This window comes from Alligator mississippiensis, chromosome 5, assembly GCF_030867095.1.
Source record: "Alligator mississippiensis isolate rAllMis1 chromosome 5, rAllMis1, whole genome shotgun sequence".
NCBI lineage: Eukaryota > Metazoa > Chordata > Crocodylia > Alligatoridae > Alligator > Alligator mississippiensis.
The window spans coordinates 31083529-31102199 of NC_081828.1; the positions used below are offsets into that span (position 1 = coordinate 31083529).

Here is an 18671-nt window from a genome sequence, read left to right on the forward strand (position 1 = left end):
CCCAAAAGTGGACCAAAAGCACTTCTGATCCACTTCTCAGACCGCTGAGGAGCGTGCAAGGGACCCCTGCTCAGCAACTGGTGTCTCCTGGGTCTGGGGGGGCACCTGGGGTCCCCCTGCAGCTGATTGCCAAGCCAGGGGGAGTAGGGGGGCCTCCCTGCACACTCCCCGGTGGACTCAGAAGTGGACTGGACGTACTTTTGGTCCACTTCTGGGTTTGCTGCTGAGCATGCGGGGGGGGCACCCCACACTCCTGTGGAATGCTTCATTTCCCCCCCCCCCCCCCCCAATATCTGAGTTCATAAGCCATGCCTGGTACCTTGAGCTATGTAGAAAAAACATTTAAAGCTGTGCCTATGGCCGAATCACTGATTCTCTGAATCAGCATTGAATCTTCAGATTCAGATTTGGCTGAATCGAATCGGGACAGTGATCCGAATCAAATCGCTGTCCCCGATTTCGGACTGAATCCGAATCAAATGCGGCCATTTCACATACCCCTAATGTGCTCTAACGCATTCTGATTAGAACATGCGAGAGCAGACTTAATTAAGTGAGTCTACTTGAGCATTCTAATTAGAACACTTCAGTGTGCCTCAGCATCTCATGTATTCAGTGTCCTACATTTCAAAATGGCAGTGAGGGCCCTTTAAACTCGTCAAACAACCTTTAGTTAAAGAGTCCCTGTGGCCATTTTGAAACATGGGACATTGAATACATGAGATGCTGAAGTGTTTTAATTAGAGCAGCTTCTGCAAGGCTGTCTAATTAAATCCCTCCTTCCCACCCCGCAGCATGTGTATAGGCACCCATGCTGAATTTATGCCATAGACAGTAGGTGCTCAAGGTTGCTCTGAATTGGGCTTAAGAAAATAAATCAAACAGTTGTCAAGATGCATAGCAAACGGTTTTAAGCAGAGGTGGAGAACTGTTTCTCCCTCTATCTAACTCTGGTTAGAGTGCTTCTGGAGGGGCTGGATGTGTTCAAATCAGCAGGTCCAGATGCTCTCCACCCCATCTTTGAGAAGATCTTGAAGGAGCACATCTGTGATGCACCGGCATCGGGGATGATGCTCAAGGGCAACTGTCACAGTTTCATTAGGGGCAGGTCATGTCAGACCAACCTGATTGGTTTTTACGATCAGGTCACAAAAGCATTGGATGCAGGTGTCGCCGTGGATGCAGTCTTTCTGGACTTCAGCAAGGCCTTTGACACTGTTAACCACCCCATCCTCACTAAAAAACTAGGCAATTGTGGCATCGATGCCTACACAGTTAGATGGATTGCAAATTGGCTGAAGGGTCATGTTCAGAGGGTGGTGATGGACGGGTCATATTCGACCTGGGGGAAGTGAGCAGCGGAGTCCCCCAAGGCTCGGTCCTTGGGCCCGCACTGTTCAATTTCTTTATCAGCGATTTGGACAACGGGGTGAAAAGCAACCTGTTCAAATTTGCTGATGATACCAAAATTTGGAGTGAGGTGGGCACGTCAGTAGGGAGGGAAAGACTGCAGTATAACCTGGATAGGTTGCAGGGGTGGGCTAACAAAAACAAGATGCATTTCAATACTGACAAGTGCAGGGTGCTGCACTTGGGCAGTGGTAACCAGCAGCACACTTATAAGATGGGAAACTCCCTTCTTGAGAGCATAGAGGCAGAAAGGGATCTTGGAGTCATCATTGACTCCAAGATGAACATGGGCCGACAATGCGAGGTCACAGTCGGCAGGGCTAACCAGACCTTATCATGCATCCACAGGTGCATCTCAAGTAGGGCCAAGGAAGTGATCCTCTCCCTCTGCGCAACACTGGTCAGGCCACAGCTGGAGTACTGTGTCCAGTTCTGGGCACCCCACTTCAAGAGGGATGTGGACAACATTGAGAGGGTCCAGAGGAGGGCCACCTGCATGATCCGGGGACAGCAGGGCAGACCCTACAATGAGAGGCTATGGGACCTGAACCTGTTCAGGCTTCACAAGAGAAGGCTGAGGGGGGACCTGGTGACCATCTATAAACTCACTAGGGGGGACCAGAAGGGTTTAGGGGAGACCTTGTTTCCCCTCGCGCCCCTCGGGATAACAAGGAATAACGGCCACAAGTTGTTGAAGAGTAGGTTTAGATTAGACATACGCAAGAACTACTTCACAGTAAGGGCGGCTAGGATCTGGAACCAACTTCCAAAGGAAGTAGTGCTGGCTCCTACCCTGGGGGTCTTTAAGAAGCAGCTTGATTCCTACCTGACTGGGGTCAATTGAGCCCAGTTTTCCTCCTCCACAGGCAGGGGGTCGGACTTGAAGATATACAAGGTCCCTTCTGACTCTACTTCTATGATTCTATGAATTCCAGGAGTCCTCTTGTAGGCTCCAATTCAGAAAAATACTAATGTTCTCTTCCTGAATTGAGGGTGTTTTGCTTAACCAAGGCCATAGTGACCTCTTGGTAAGAGTAAATATCCTTACTTTGATGGTAAATATGGAAAAGGAAGCAACCAGAAAGGCAAATGCTGTATTCAAAACAGTCCATAAGCTTAAGTATATGTGGAACACATCTAAAAGATGTACATTATCTGTTAGTGAATGAGCTTTTCTATTTAGAAGAGAGGAAAACTCTAGTTCCAGATGAGGAATAGGTAAATAAATCAGTTCTGCTTCAATATTAAATTTTTAAAAAGTCAAATAAATTAAGACACTGATAGTTGGTCAAAATCATTTGAAAATTAAGAATTAGGAAAAGCTAATTAAGTGTTTAGCTAACTTAATTATCTTAATAACTGGCTATACCTGATCTTGTTGAAGGGGCTGGGGCACGTGATTTATGAGGAGAGGCTGAGGGAACCTGGCTTATTTAGTTTGGAGAAGAGAAGACTGAAGGTGTTTGATGATGCCTTCAACTACCTGAAGGGTGGTTCCAAAGAGGATGGAGCTAGACTGTTCTCAGTGGTGGCAGGTTGTAGAACAAGGACCAATGGTCTCAAGTTGCAGCAAGGGAGATTTAGGTTGAATACTAGGAAAAACTTTCTCACTAGGTGGGTGGAGCAGGTTACCTAGACAGGTAGTGGAATCTCCATCCTTAAAGGTTTTTAAGGTTTTTAAGATGAATTCCTGTACTTGGAAAGTAACTCACTGGCTTGTGTAGGACTGTGTCCACATGGAATCATAAGCAGGCTTCAATTCTTTAGTTTGAATTTGTACAGTATATTTTTCTTATTCTTGCACCCACATGTTTTGAATCTCAAAACAAGTTATACCAAAGGAAAGGAGAGGAGGTTCATTCATCATTTTGATCTTTGATTTTAGCAATGTTCGATTCTTTCATCATGTTAAAAAATTATTCTTTGAAAGCACCTGTTAAGGAATGACAAGTAGGCTCTTGTTCAGATGCTCATATCTAATGAAGTTCAAATGATCATCAAAACTTCTGATATTTTATCTCCATCTAGAGGTCGGAATAATTAGCTGATCCTTCAATTTTTTTTTCATTTAGAGAGCCTGGTAAATTTAGTCCAGTGTTACCCCAATCCATTAAAATTTGGGGGAAAGGAGTTATTCTCACTTGGATGATGCAATTTTTATTTCCTTCAGATGTTAGAATGAACAGAGGACTCTTCTGCTGTAGTCCTAATGAGACTGTTTAGCAAACATCCTTTTATCTGTTTGGGAGAATATTCTTTGTGAAGTTTGCCCATGGGTTTCTAACATCCATACTACAAAGACTGGTGTTAGGAATATTTTATTGGCTTGTTTCTAAAACTAGAAGTTAGTCTTATGCCAAAAATGAATACCACTTGACATGGCATGTTACTTAAAATATTAGTAATATTAAAATTATTCTGTATGCTGCTTGAAATCACATAGATGCCTCCCACATAGTCTTTTAGCTAGACAATGTAGCATTGCCTCCCGGCACTAGTAATTAGGAACAGGCTGTTTTAGGCTGTTTATCTGTTTATTTTCATATGGTTTTGCCAAAATGCAGAGGACTGACCTTTTAGATTGAGATCATTTTGTTTGAGTATATTGTTGTTACACCTGCAAAATGTAAAATAAGCTCAATAAAGGAACATATTTGTAATGCATACATTTTTAAAAGTTCACAGTATCTGTAGTGTGGTAAGAATTTAAATGGAGATGAACTTGTGGTCTTTATTTGAAATAGTTTCAACTTGCTTCCTGTGCTTTTTCCATCTAGAATGAAGGCAAATGCAAAAATGGCTTGTCCAAGGAATTTTAAAAGGTGTAGACCTCCTGATTGAAGATTTTTTTTATTTTATTCCATTTCACTAGTTAAAGTGAGTATGAACACCTTTAACTACAAATGTTAAATATTGATTTGTACTTAGTTTACAAAATATACTCTAAACTTTTAACTATACTCTAAACTCTTAACTATTTCTGTTATAACAGGTAGATTATATATAGTAGATTATCTAACTAGGTAATGTATGATGACTATTACATTTTGTGAATGGAAAAGTAAGCAAGCACATTCAAGTAAAATTTGCTCCAAACTTGGTTCCCTTCATGTGCAATGTTTGTTTATGGTGATATCCACCATACTAGCTAAATGTTCCATAGGTTCATAAACTATGGTAAGTGTCAGTAAGCCTACATTTGTCTCACAACTCTGCTTCTTCCTTTATTGCTGAGTAAAGGCAAAAGATTACTATTGTTTGTGAGAAATGGTATCCACAAAGTACAAACAATTAAGGGTGTGCTGTGTTTCCATTCCAAGTGATGCATTCTCTTTTTCTCAGATGACCAAAATTTCATGCAACAGTATTGATAAGGAAGTCAGACAATTCTGCTGTTTTTTTAAAGACATAAATTCTCTCCTTTACTAATCGGATAGAAGAATTTGGCTGCAGTAATAATTTAGGACCTTAGAAAACTGAACTACAAGAGCAGTTAACAATTTATTCTTTGATTTTTTGTGTTCTTCTTTCCAAAAGGAGAAATGTAACTCATACTATTGTTTTGTATTTAAGTTGCACAATAAATTAGCAGCTTTTGTTATTTTCAGTAAGAGTTTCCTTATCTTTATATTTTTAAGGTTTGTTCTTTTCTCAAAGTAATAGAAAATATACTGATTGAATGGATTTATTTTCATCTGTGGTATACTTGAGTAATACAGCATCCTCTTGTTTTACAATGTTCCTATTGTAAATTGTCTCTACAGTGAGGTCCCCTTTCTTCATTAAAATAGAAGTGTTCTCAGACTGGATGTTGGATTGTCAGTAGTGAAGCCTTTCTTAATTATATTTAAGGTCAGATCCTGCTCCACCTATTAGCTACCTAAATGGATTCTGTTCTGCCCTCTTTTGAGTTCCTTAAAATTCAATAAGGCAGCTGTATTTTGTAATAAGATGCTATCTTATCTTTCAGAGTAAATCACACAAAAGCACCCAAGAGGAAAACAACCTACTCATCTTTTGTATTAACAGATTATCAGGAATTTGAGCAGGGTGAAATGGGGCTCCTACACGCACGCAGTGTGCCTCCTCCGACACGCTGGAAATCCAGCACATTGGAGCAGACTCAATTAAATTAAATTGAGTCTGCTGTAGCACGGAAATTGACATGGTCTGGCAGCCTCGCTCATCACATGCATCAGCTTTGCCGCTCATCTCTGGGCTGACAAAATGGCAGCAGGGCACTTTGAAATAAAATGTGTCTGAGCTTTAGTTCAAAGCACCCTGCTGCCATTTTTTCAGCATGGGGACACACGGCAATGCTGATACACATGACGTGCGGCCACTTTTTAATAAGCATGGCTCACTAATTAAAGCGCTTGGCGTTGCATCCAGAAATGCATGTAAAAATGCCCCCAATGCCTGGCAGGTGGAGTAGAATCTGACTCTTAGCATTTATAAATTTCTGTGCATATTAATCTGGGTATTCTTAGTATTCCTGAGTTACACACATCGTAATCTGCTATCCCACAGGGGAAGAAATAGTAATGGTGAAATCAGAAGAAACCATGATCGAATGAAGCATTTAGAGTTTAATGTCTGAAATCAATTAACTATTTGTGTGGTTACCCTGAGTGGTAAAGTTTGGTTGATAAGTAACGTGCTTTTGGAGAGCCAGAATCATAAGACTGTACCGTTAAAATCATTTTTAACCTTCACATGATTTCACTGGACACTAGATCAGGCCCTAAATAACTTTCCTAAAGTTATATGACAAATTATTGGATAGGACTAGATCTCAGGAATTCCATGAGACCAGTGCTCTATATATTTAAGGAGTTGCTTTGATTTAATAATATTTTCAACATTTTCTAAGGTTCTCTTTCTCTCTTTTTTTTCTCTCTCCAGTTGCTGCTGTTCTACAGGTGAAAGACATGATTACATTAACAGAACTCAAATATTTAGCAGATGCCCAGTCATCCTACCACATATTAAAACCATGGTGGGATGTCTTCTGGTATTACCTCACTATGATAATGCTGCTAGTTGCTGTACTAGCTGGGGCCCTCCAGCTCACTCAAACCAGATTGTTGTGTTGTCTTCCTTGCAAGCTAGAATTTGACAATCATTGCGCAGTGCCTTGGGATTTGGTTAAAACCAACCTTAACATGTCCTCTAGCTCCGCAGCGCAAATAATTGCCCCTCCTAAAATCCAAACTGATCTTCATCGGCAGCAGTATTCCTACATTGATGCAGTGTGTTATGAGAGACAGCTTCACTGGTTTGCCAAATTCTTCCCATATGTAGTGCTTCTGCATACTTTCATATTTGCAGCTTGCAGTAACTTCTGGCTTTACTACCCTAGCACAAGTTCAAGGCTTGAGCACTTTGTGGCCATCCTTCACAAGTGTTTTGATTCTCCATGGACAACACGTGCCCTCTCAGAAACTGTTGCTGAGCAGTCTGCGAGGAATCTGCCACTATCCAAATCCAAAATACTGCTTTCATCACCTGGGAGTTCAGAAGCACGGGCAAGCAGGCAGTCTCTACCATATACACAGCCTGGCTTAGAACCAGCTGGAAGAGAGAGTTCCTCAAGCGTTCTAGACAAAAAAGAAGGGGAACAGGCTAAAGCTATATTTGAAAAAGTGAAGAAATTCAGAGTTCATGTTGAAGAAAAGGATGTCATATATACAGTGTACATGAAGCAGATTATAGTAAAAGTAATTGTATTTGTAATAATAATTATTTATGTCCCCTATTATTTTACCTTTATTACGCTTGAAATCGATTGTGTCATCAATATTCAAGCCTTTACAGGTTATAAAAGGTACCAGTGTGTTTACTCACTAGCAGAAATTTTTCAAGTACTGGCTTCATTTTATGTTGTTTTAGTGATCTGTTATGGCCTAACTTGCACATACAGTTTGTGGTGGATGTTGAGAAGTTCACTTAAGCAATATTCTTTTGAGAAGTTGAGAGAGAAGAGTAATTACAGTGATATTCCAGATGTAAAGAATGACTTTGCATTTATTCTTCACCTGGCAGATCAGTATGATCCTCTTTATTCACAACGGTTCTCAATATTCCTATCTGATTTGAGTGAAAACAAACTGAAGCAGATTAATCTTAACAATGAATGGTCAGCAGAAAAACTGAAAAATAAGCTAATAAGAAATTCCCAGGACAAAATTGAACTTCAGCTTTTCATGTTAAATGGGCTTCCTGACAGTGTCTTTGAACTGACTGAAATCGAAGTTTTAAGTTTGGAACTTATTCCTGAAGCCAAGCTTCCTTCAGCAGTGAGTCAGCTACTCAATCTCAAAGAACTTAACATTTATCATTCTACATTAACTCTGGATTACCCGGCACTAAGTTTTCTAGAAGAAAATCTGAAAACATTACGTCTAAAATCCAGTGAAATAGGAAGGATTCCACTTTGGGTCTTTCATCTAAAAAAACTGAAGGAATTGTGTTTAACAGGATGTTTTATGTTGGATCATCAAAACACTATATACAGTGAAGGTTTTCAAGAGTTAAAGAATCTGAGATCTATTCACTTAAGAAACAACCTTTCCCGTATACCTCAGGTGGTTACAGACCTCTTGCCTTCTCTGCAAAACTTATCTATCAACAATGAGGGAAATAAACTTATAGTACTAAATAACTTAAAAAAGTTGGTAAATCTGAGAACCTTGGAATTGATTTGTTGCGACTTAGAGCGCATTCCACATTCTATTTTCACCTTAAACAATCTGCGTGAATTAGATTTAAGAGAAAACAATCTCAGAACGGTGGAAGAAATAATTAGTTTTCAACATCTCAAGAACCTTTCTTGCTTAAAATTGTGGCACAACACTATTTCATATGTCCCAGTGCAGATTGGAGCATTATCAAACCTGGAGCAATTGTATTTAAACTACAACAACATTAAAAGTGTCCCACTGCAGCTATTTCTCTGTAGAAAATTATACTATTTGGATCTTAGCTATAACAAACTCACCTCCATTCCTGAAGAAATCAAATATTTGACAAATCTGCAGTACTTTGCTCTGACAAAAAACCATGTAAGTAGAACTTCTTAAAATTACTTTCTTAAACATTAGACATTTCCATTTAATCTACCCTGTTTTCCTGGGTAACACTTTGGCTTGCTGAGGTTTTCCAGCTTTATCAAATTGTGGTTAAAAGCTTTGTTCCAGGAAGAATGTGATCATATTTAGCTGATGCTAAGCTGAACATGTCTTAATCTGATTTAAAGGCTAGGGACAGAAGTTACACATAAACTGGTCTAAGTGATCAGAAACTGGTTTAAACCTATAACAGAACAGATGTTCAGTGCACATAAACCAGTTTGAAAATGCCTGAAACCAGTTTGAGATAAACCTGGTTGAATGTAGTATCAGACTTAACTGATTTGGATTAAACTGGTTTATGCAGTATCTGTCCCAGACTCCTTGCTGGTTTAAGGTAAACCAGACTCTTCCAGCATCCTGGCATGTTCTCTGAGCTGGATGGGGCTCTCTGTTCTACAGCAGGGCTGGTCCCTCCCTTCTGTTCCTTGGCTGCAGCTCTTGCAGAGACCTGCAGACATAGCAGCATCTGCCTGGCTTCCTCCTGCTCTCCCCCTCCCCTCACCACTCCCTGCTAAGCAGTAGGTGTATGTGAAACGGACTGTATTCGATTCGGATTTGGCCCAAATTGGGGATAGTGATTCAATTCATTGATTTGGATCACTGTCCCTGATTTGATTTGACTGAATCTGAAGATTCGATACTGATTCGGAGAATCAACGATTCAGTCATAGACACAGCTTTAAATGATTTTTCTATGTACCTTGAGGTACCAGGCGTGGCTCGTGAACACTGTGATGCTGGGGTGGATGGAGCGTCCCACAGGAGTGTGGGTGGATCACCCACATACTCAGTGGCGAACCCAGAAGTGGACCAGAAGTACTTCCAGTCCACTTCTGGGTCCACCAGGAAGCGTGCTGGGGGGCCCCCTGCGCACCCCTGGCTTGGTGATTGGATGTGGGGGGGGCCCTGGGTGCCTCCCCAGACCCAGGAGGTACCAGTTACTGAGCTGGGTCTACTTTTCCCCACGCTCCTGTGGGATGCTCCATCCGCCCCACCATTGCAGTGTTTGCAAGCTGCCTGGTACCTTGAGGTATATAGAAAAAACATTTAAAGCTGTGTCTATGGCTGAATTGCCGAATCTCTCCGAATAGATTCAGAGGGTTCTGATTCAATTTGGAGAGATTAAAGGGTCTCCTGATTTAATTTGGATTCGGAGATTCAGCCACAGAATCTGGCCAAATCGCCGCCAAATCAGAGACCGAAGCTTCGCACAGCCCTACTAAGCAGGGATCCCTCATCCCCTCTGCCTTACACAGACACCTCAGCATTAGCTAGCAGACCACATGCTGACTACATTTCCGTGCTGTGGCAGACAGCAGGGCTTTTTGGAGCTAATCAACAACTCAGCTGGTAATGTTCCTCCCTTCCTTCCTTCTTTAAGAAGAGCTTGAACTAATGAGAGAGGCTGTTTGTTTTATGATGGGGTGATAATTGCTGATAACAGAGCTGATAAAAGCTCTGTTATCAAGGAGGGGGAGAACCCCTTCCTAATCCTGCAGGGGCCTGGCCACGCTCCCCTCAGCGCAGCCTTGTGGAACGGGAGGGAGGGCTGCTCTAGAGCCCCCTGGCTTCTAGCCTGAGCCACTGCAGGCATGTGCCTGAATGTCTGGGCTGTCTGTGCAGTTGCAAAGTGATTTAGCCTGGCCAGATCAAACGAACCTGTGAAGATTGAATTAATTCAGGCTCAGGTTTTTTGAATGTCTGTTCCTAGCCAGCATGACTGCAAAATTGGATTGCTTAATCTAACCTGATACCTCACCACTGCATTTAAACAGTGCTAAAATGTTTATAGTACAGAGCAGTGTACCCACTATACTATTGGGATGCCACTTTGCTTTTCCTTGCAGACAGACAGTGTAATAGGGCTTAAAACATGCTAAAGACTTTACACAGGATCTCTTTAGATGGATGAATTTTGCTAAGCAGGACTCCTGAAAAAGCAGTAAAACATGAGGCAGAAAAACAAGCTAACTATGCCGGCAATTTGACTGTGTTAATATCTTCTGAAGAATTTAACTTTCAGGGTGTAAACAGGTACAGCACACAGCATTTCTCTGGGGAGAGAGCCTTTTGTCCTGGGATCCTTCAGCAGTACCAATCTATTGTCCTGTTTTAAGTACCTGTGAAATATACAAGATACAAAGTTCTAGCACATCCTCTCCCCACACTCCCAACAGTGCTATGTAATCTTAAATTATTTGCATTTTATTCAAGTTAATTGCCAATCATTCCAGGGACCAGGCTGTTAGGTTGTATGCTCTCCCTGGCTACCTACTGGCAGAGGAGCAGCAATACAGCTTGGGAGGGCTATGGAGGTAAAAGGGCAGCACTGCTTCTCTGTTTTTGTCCCAGGTTTTCACTTGGATCAAGACCTTATACTGACATTCAGTATCTCCTGAAACAGTCACTACTTTCCCAGTAGAGGCCAACAGTGTACAGATGTTCAGGATTTTTCTCCAAGAGCAAAATTGGCTATTCCAGGAGAAAAATAACCTGGGAACAACCAAACCTAAATCACACTGGGAAGAGTTTCCCAGCATCAGAGCACTACAGAGCACACTGAGATGTGTGCACAGGGACTCCCTGAGTGAATAGTATCTGCACTGCAAGCTCTGTGCTCTTCAGGGGCTTAGCATTTGAATGTCTGTTCAGGAATCTCCAGGTATCTTCTGTTAGGAAAGCAAATCCAGGAGAATTATTTCAGATCATTTGACTGTGTGCATGCAGCCCAAATCGGGACTGTTTTTAATGAGACATCTGTTTAGAGCCTCAGTTAGTTGTATCCATATCAAAACAAACAGATGAACCCAGAACTGGTTTTATGCAGATATCAACAGCACATTTAGATTGCATAATAAATACTGTTATATAATAATTTGTTATTTCTTCAGTCTTTCTGTTTTTTAATTCAAAAAACATTTTAGAGTAGAAAAATGTATTGGGTTTTGGAAGATAGAAATTTCTACATAGGCTAACAAGTTTTAATTTCCATGTTCTCTATCTATCTATCTCTCTCTTAGATTGAGAAACTGCCAGATGGATTATTTCAGTGCAAAAAACTACAATATTTACTTCTGGGAAATAACAGCCTGATGAGTTTGTCCCCTCTTGTTGGTCAGCTGTTGAACCTCATTCAGCTAGAGCTTGTTGGAAACTACCTTGAATCACTTCCTGCTGAACTGGAAGAATGTCAGTTTCTGAAACGGAGCTGTCTAATTGTGGAAGAGAGCCTGTTAAAAACACTTCCGCTTTGTGTAAGAGAGCGTCTGCAAATGTGTTTGGATAAATAAGATGAGACTGTGTATGTCATCAAATACTTCAGGCCTTTTACTTAATATCTCTGTAAAGATAGGTTCAGGTGAAAGATGAGAGAGAAAAGTAGCCTAGTTTACAATTAATGCCTAAAACATATATATAGATCTGAGTAATTTTTATTAAAAAGGAAACATTTACACATTTAGTCTTAAGTAATGTATAGATTAGCAGGTAATTGCATCTTTGTGAATAACCTTAAATGTAAGTTATTGGGGCTCTCCTGGCTGATATGCTTAGGGTAGTAAATGTTTGTGGGCATGAGTGTTGCTGTTGAAGAACTGGTTGCCTGGATGTAGTTTGTGTCTCTTTATTTTGGGGGAGGCAGAGAATTTTGTTTCTCTTGAGAACAGCCATGCTAAACACCTTTGTGTCTCACCATACTAGGACCAAGAATTACCCATATTACTTTTTTTTTTTCTTCCAAATATGAACTCTTTACTGATTTAGGAGTAGCACATGTTCATTTAGGTCTAACGTATTTAAATAAAATAGTTATTTTTTTCAGTTTCATGGAGCTTCTTGGAAATCATTTTGCAATTTACAAAAATTCATATTTAAAGTATATGGTCAGCACTTGCCCCAGTCTTGTAGCTTTGGGAGATGCCACTTGATTTAATATAAAAAATGCTAGGATGATTATTCTCCATATCCTCTTGTAAACTACTTCAGTATTTTGTGTCTTTAAAGTAGGAAAAAACGTGATGACTAACAATGTGCCTAGTAAATGGGATTAAAATTTAGTTTGTTCTGATTTTATTTCTCTCTCTCTCTCTCTCTCTCTCTCTCTCTCTCTCTCTCTCTCTCTCTCTCTCAAAAGAACCTTGTGTATTCAAGTGGTAGCTGCTAATATAGCAAAATTAACTTGCTTTGTGTACATGTTGTTAACTGTGGCAACAAGCAGATCATATTTCTTAGTATTTATCTTCATAGAAAATTATGGCAAATAACAGTTACAATATGTTTTGGCAATCCCAAATATTACTATGGTGTTTTCCCATTTGCCACTTATGCATCCATTTATCAGTGCTTCTCTGTCCCTCCAATTGCTCTGTTTAGTGTGCTGCTGGGTGGGGAAATCTTGCATCAAAGATAAATGGATGGGGAAGGAAAGGCACAGTTAAAACCAAGCCACACAGTTCATAAACACGTAAAAACAAAACTAAACCAAATGAAACACAATGCCACTGTAAACTTTCCCCCACTCAGTGATATAATTTCACAAATTGTGTGAAGGGGACTGATCTTTTATAATCCCATCCTTTAATGTTTGTTAAAATGGATGGAAATAAAATGGATGCAGATTTTATACATTTTTTTTTCTGTATACTTTGTTCAATAATTATCTATTTCTAAGGTTTTATTCTACTGAAATTTCTCATAACAACCAATATATATATTTTTGCCTCTGATAGATGCATTTAAAATTGTTAGCATGTTTTCAGGAGCATACATCAGTAATACGTTTTATTTTATATGCTTAAAATTAGAATATAAAATATGGACTAGTGTTTATTTTTACGCAAATAAAATGCTGAAAATTTTGATTAAGTAATACTCTTGATGTTGAGTAAACTTACGTTGATATTTGTCTTTAAATCATCAGAGGAGGATTAACATATACGGTATATTTTTTAAAAACTGCTCCCATTACCAATATCATTGTTCTGGGGCCTAAAAATTAACTTTTAAAATTAATGTAGTGAGAGTCTGGTCTCCTAAACTGAAATAAAAGGTGTCTCTTTAGTAACTTTCCAAGAGGTTCGTGTTTATTCCTCATATTAATTCTATTGCATATACCTTTCTAAACAGAATTTTCTTCTCAGGGAACCAAAAATGTGTTGCAGCCTAATGGATTTTATGTATTTTTAAGTCTTTGATTTTACTAAACATTTGTATTATGAAATGTTTTGTATAAACTGATGAGTCAGATCTGAATGCTAAGCAGTATAGTATCTTGTAGCTTCCGTCTTCAGTTTTTCCAATATTAGTTCAAGATATAATTTTTATGGCTCATAATATTTCCCGGGTACTTACGTAGTTCATGAATAGTGAGCTGGGTCTTGGCATATTGCATCAGAATAGAACAGCTTGTGCCATTCTAATTAAAGTCTTGTTAATAGTTACAATATAAACTAGATGTGTCAAGGCTCTAGGCTTTGGAATCAAATTGTGCAAGAACTTGACTTTGGACCTAGTACATTTAAAAAAAAATAAAAAATTACCCAAGTAGATTGTTTTTAGAAATATTTGTTTGGGTCCAAAGCTTCATTTCATTCCTATGCTGAAAAGCAGTACCGATACTTAAAAGGTCATACACATATACACAATATTTTTTTTAATATTTTAAAGCTTTTTTTTTTTTTTAAGCTCTTAATTTTTCATGACTGGTGCACTGACAGCATTACAGTGGCTGTGACCTATTCAGTATACATTTACCCAGAGTTTGTCCTATTTAAATGGGAAATAGATTAACAGGGAAGTAATTTTGGCCATATGCAGATGTTCATTTTTCTACACTCCTGTTTCTAATGTCCACTCTCTTCGCAGAAACCAGAAGTGTACAGACATTCCAGCTTTTTCTCCCAGAGCAAAAAAGCCTATTTGGGTGGAAAAATAATCTGACTACAATTGGTTAGAAATCCTGGGAGAATGAATGTCTGCACACTTTCCTGTGGCTTAACTCCGCCCAGGAACCAGGAGAAATAGAGCTACGGGGAAAGGCTCCCATGCCTTCCTGAGATCGGATCACCTCTGGAGAAGGTAGGGGGTGGGAGTGGAGGAAAGGTGGCTGCTCCTGCCCCTCCTATGGACCAGGAGGGGAGGAAAAGAGCAGCTGCTCTGTACCTGCTTTTCACTCCTGGAGCACCCCAAGTGTGAGAAGTGAACAGTGGACTTGGCCCTGCTGCTCCAGTCTCCTGGGAACAGGAGGACTAGAGTGAGCCACACTTTTGACAGCCTAAGATCACCCTGGTGTCAGGAAGGTGCAGGGGAAAGGAGGTGGCTGCAGACTGAATGTCTGTACTGCCCCTTCTGGAATCATTCCTAGCAGTGGAAATGTTCCAACACTAGAAATGAATATTTGTACATGGCCTTAGAAACTTAGCATACATTTCTAAAATGTATGTAACTAAAAGTAGTTGCGAAAACCATCTGTAGAAGAACTGCAAAATTAGATCCCTAAATGCTACTGTTTCTGGGCGGAGCCTGTTTAAAAAAACAACAATAAAATCAGCACCTGCATTGCATAAGTTTTTGGCATACCTTCTACCTCTTTTAAAGGGGGCATGAACACCTCACCTTTCAAAATAATATGAATGTTATGACACATCCTGACAAAAGCCAAGAAGCCTAAAGGCTAATAGCTCTGGCCTTAACTCAGACCGTGGTGTGCCTTTTTGTTTTCCTGTTTTCTAGCTTCGTACTTTTTCCCCATGGGCAAATCCAGGATTGCAGTGGGGGCGGGGGTGACCATACCCCCTAAAGCTGCATAGCACATGTGTAGTGAAAATTGCTCATTGTGTATGTGCCACACACCTGAACAGAGTGTGGGCACAGCCCCTCGCTATGATCCTGCATGCCAGTGCAGTCAGAGCAAATGGACATATTGGTGCAGGTCCTGCCAGAGGTCTGCATATTCTGTGAACACTTAGCTCACCAGCAAGGGGGTCTGCTTTCAGCTCCACAGGCTTTTGTTTTTTGCTTTGTGCCCCACACCCCTTGTCCCCTGAATTCAGCAGTAGGAGAAAGGAAGGGATGAGCAGTGCAGAGCTCCTGGGCTTTGTGAAAAGCAGGGGCTCTGCTTCAGGCATCTGCCTCCTTTCCCCAGTTGCTGAATTTAAGATGGGAGGTGGTGAAGGGGAAAAACAAACAGCAGCAGGCTTCATAGGTGTTTGAAAGCAAGAACTCCATGCCAACCAGCTGGTTAGCTTTTGGAGCTCTCAGCACATGCTGAGCTCCCAGCAGGAGCTGGGCTGACATGCCAGAGAGCTCTGAGCTTACTGGGCATGCAGTGCACAGCCAAGGGAAGGTGCAACTATACCACTGTACCCCTTCTGGATCCACCTCTGCTTTTCCCCTGTTGCTGAGCATTTGAGTATGGAGTCGGTCATATCTCTGAACTTGAGGTTTATTTTAGCCATCTCCTTAATACTGAATATTTGTTCAGAATTAAGATATCTTCAAGGAATCGGTATTAATCCATTCTGCTATCTACTGTACAACAAGCTGTAGCGACATCTACCTTATTTGTATAAAGCTGAAAACAGCAGAATGTCTTTTCAGTTTGTTTCAGTACTGTTGTGGTGTTAACAATTTTTGTATTAATTGTGAACTTTCTTTAGTTGAGAAATAATTAAATATTTTGCATTACAGTCTTATGAACTTTTCTTTATTTTCCTATCAACATACACATCCCTGACAGCAAGTTTCCCCACCCTTGTTGCATGGAGTTTAGTCACCAGATTTTTTTTTTGTTCTTGAAGGGAAAGCACTTGGTTAAGTACTTGTATTCTCTCTCTTCAGTTCAGAAAATATACCAAAAAAATCCTGCCACTTGATCAGTTTTGTTGGGTTTTTTTCTTTTTAATGAATTTAAAATGCAAGTGTCAATGGTTTTGAACACTTCTAAGACTGTAGCATTATAGAAGTACTGCGGTAGCATTGTGATTTCTAGCTGGCTTTACTTCTTTGAATTTTATTTGTCAAAAGAAGAAAAATTGCAAAATAATCCACCTGCTATGTAATAGTGGTACACAGTTTCTAAAGTTGGATAATCTGCCCAGTGCTGCTGAGTTTATTTAAATATGGCCTCCATAGGCAACAAGTGTGCATCTGTAACTTATTCTTAACATCCTGGTACTTCCAGTAACGTGCCAGGGTCATGATACATGGATAAACCTTAATGAAATCCCAATCCTCTTGTCTTTTTTTTTTTTTTTTTTTTTTTTTTTTTTTTTTTATGGGACATGGCCCTTGTAAAATGCCACATATAATCCCAAATTCCAGTTCTTAGGGCTGGTGTTAGCCTAACAAAAGTCTGCCAGGCAAATGGTTTTGAAATACTAACTTTTCAGGGAATCTGTGAAAGAAAGCACCATGCCAGTGCTGGGAGCTTTACATGTGTGAGGTCTAAGTACTTCTCAGGCATTCGGCTGTATTACAAAAAAAAACACCTCTTGTGTTGATGGAAGTTACTTGGACTCTCTAAGGACTAACCTATATTCATTGCAGAAGTGAATTTGGTATATGTCATTCTGGATAGCTAATCTCACTTGTGATCACTCATACCACTGAGCCAGACTTCTGTCCTGCTCCTGTAGCTGTGTCTGTAACACTGAAGACCTTGCCTTAGCTTCTAGGATTTCTAATGATTCCCCTTAGTTCTTAGTACTACACTAACTTGAGGTGCTCTAAGAATTTACTTTGCAGCATATTGTGGAGAAAACTTGTGTGACCTTTGTCCCTCTGGCTGGAAATGCTCTTCTCCCACCAGCACAAGAGACTTGAAGCACTTCTGGCTGTGCACAGACCCTTTTTCCTGTCCTTTGTAGCCAGTGCCAAGACTTTTGTTCTAGAAAACTACAAACTGTTCTTGCAACATTGTTGCAACAGAGTATAGATAGAAGTAGTGCAAGACCACTGACTGTGTAGTGGTTGTGGGATTTTGGATAAATAGCAGTGACACCAGAGCTTTCCCATAAGGGTACTTCCTTCATGTCATTGCAAGAGTAGCATGTTCAAACCTTCATTGCTGAACTGTGCAGATAAGGGTAGGCCAGGAATTCTGTTTCTGTCTGGAAACTTGTTATCCTACCTTGTAACATGTCAGTGACTAGTCAGTTGGCGATGGCAAATCAAGAATGTTGTTGTACTTGCTGAAGAAGTTGTTATTGTCCACCTCTTGGTAGTAGATACAGGTAGTATACATGAAGTAATTTTTGTGCGGTGCTCATCTGGAATGGCACTAGGGCCATTGTTCTTATAGTCTTTGCTGATCATTACATCTTTTTAAGTCCTGCAGAATAATCCCTGTACTCCAGAACCAAAACTAAATTTTGTATAGATGCTTACTCAGATCCATGTGACTGACTTTATATATTTCAGCAGTGATGCCATCTTTCTCCTGGAAAATTATTTCTCAAATTCTCTTCAACTTGGCTGCTGTTGCACCTTGTAGAAAGGAAGCTTCCAGAATCACATTGTACATTTCAGGCAAAGAACAGAACAGTAGACATGATTTCTGTTGCTCAGGAAATCCAGAAGAGCTAACAGCAAAATCTTGATCTTTACATGTATTTCATCTATTTGAAAAAAATCGACACAATGGGCCAATTTGGACTTCAGAAGCTGTGGGAAGCCTTTGACTATTTGAATAGGTCTGTCAGTCCTGAAATAGCTTCATGATGGAATGTGCGGCAGAGTAAAAGTCAATGTCATTCTATCTGACCCCTTCTCTCTGACAAGCAGAGTCAAACAAGGATGTGTCATAGGGCAAAACCTGTTTGCGTTTTTATACAGAGTGGTGCTATACAAGATGTCTGTAACCTTAATTCAGGCAGGGCCATCCTTAGGAGGGGTGAATCAGGGTGACCGCCCTGGGCCCTGCACTTCAGGGGGCCCCACAGAGCTGAGCAGAGCAGAGCAGGCACGGTGACTCCATGCTGCTGCCAGCTTCACATCCAGCTGCTCGGCACTGCCCCCCTCACCACACTGCTTGGGTTATCTCTGAATGCTGGCATTGAAATTTGCTTCTGAACTGCAGTTTAGCCCCTGTCGACTGCTAGGTCTAGAGTTCCCAAATAGACTATGCAGAAA

At 40.4% G+C, this 18671-nt stretch overlaps 1 protein-coding gene across 3 annotated transcripts in view; it reads left to right on the plus strand.

Annotated features, from left to right (window-relative positions):
- Window positions 1–16228, plus strand: part of LRRC8B (leucine rich repeat containing 8 VRAC subunit B) — a 40736-nt gene extending 24508 nt beyond the window's left edge. For all 3 annotated transcript variants that reach the window (XM_014599767.3, XM_006265700.4, XM_059728031.1), the window contains 3 exons: window positions 4188–4287; window positions 6316–8474; window positions 11564–16228. In XM_014599767.3, the coding sequence (XP_014455253.1) occupies window positions 6342–8474; window positions 11564–11833 (2403 nt within the window). In that variant the 5' untranslated portion in view covers window positions 4188–4287; window positions 6316–6341 and the 3' untranslated portion in view covers window positions 11834–16228. The remainder of the gene's footprint in view (window positions 1–4187; window positions 4288–6315; window positions 8475–11563) is intronic.
- Window positions 16229–18671: the final 2443 nt, after the last annotated feature.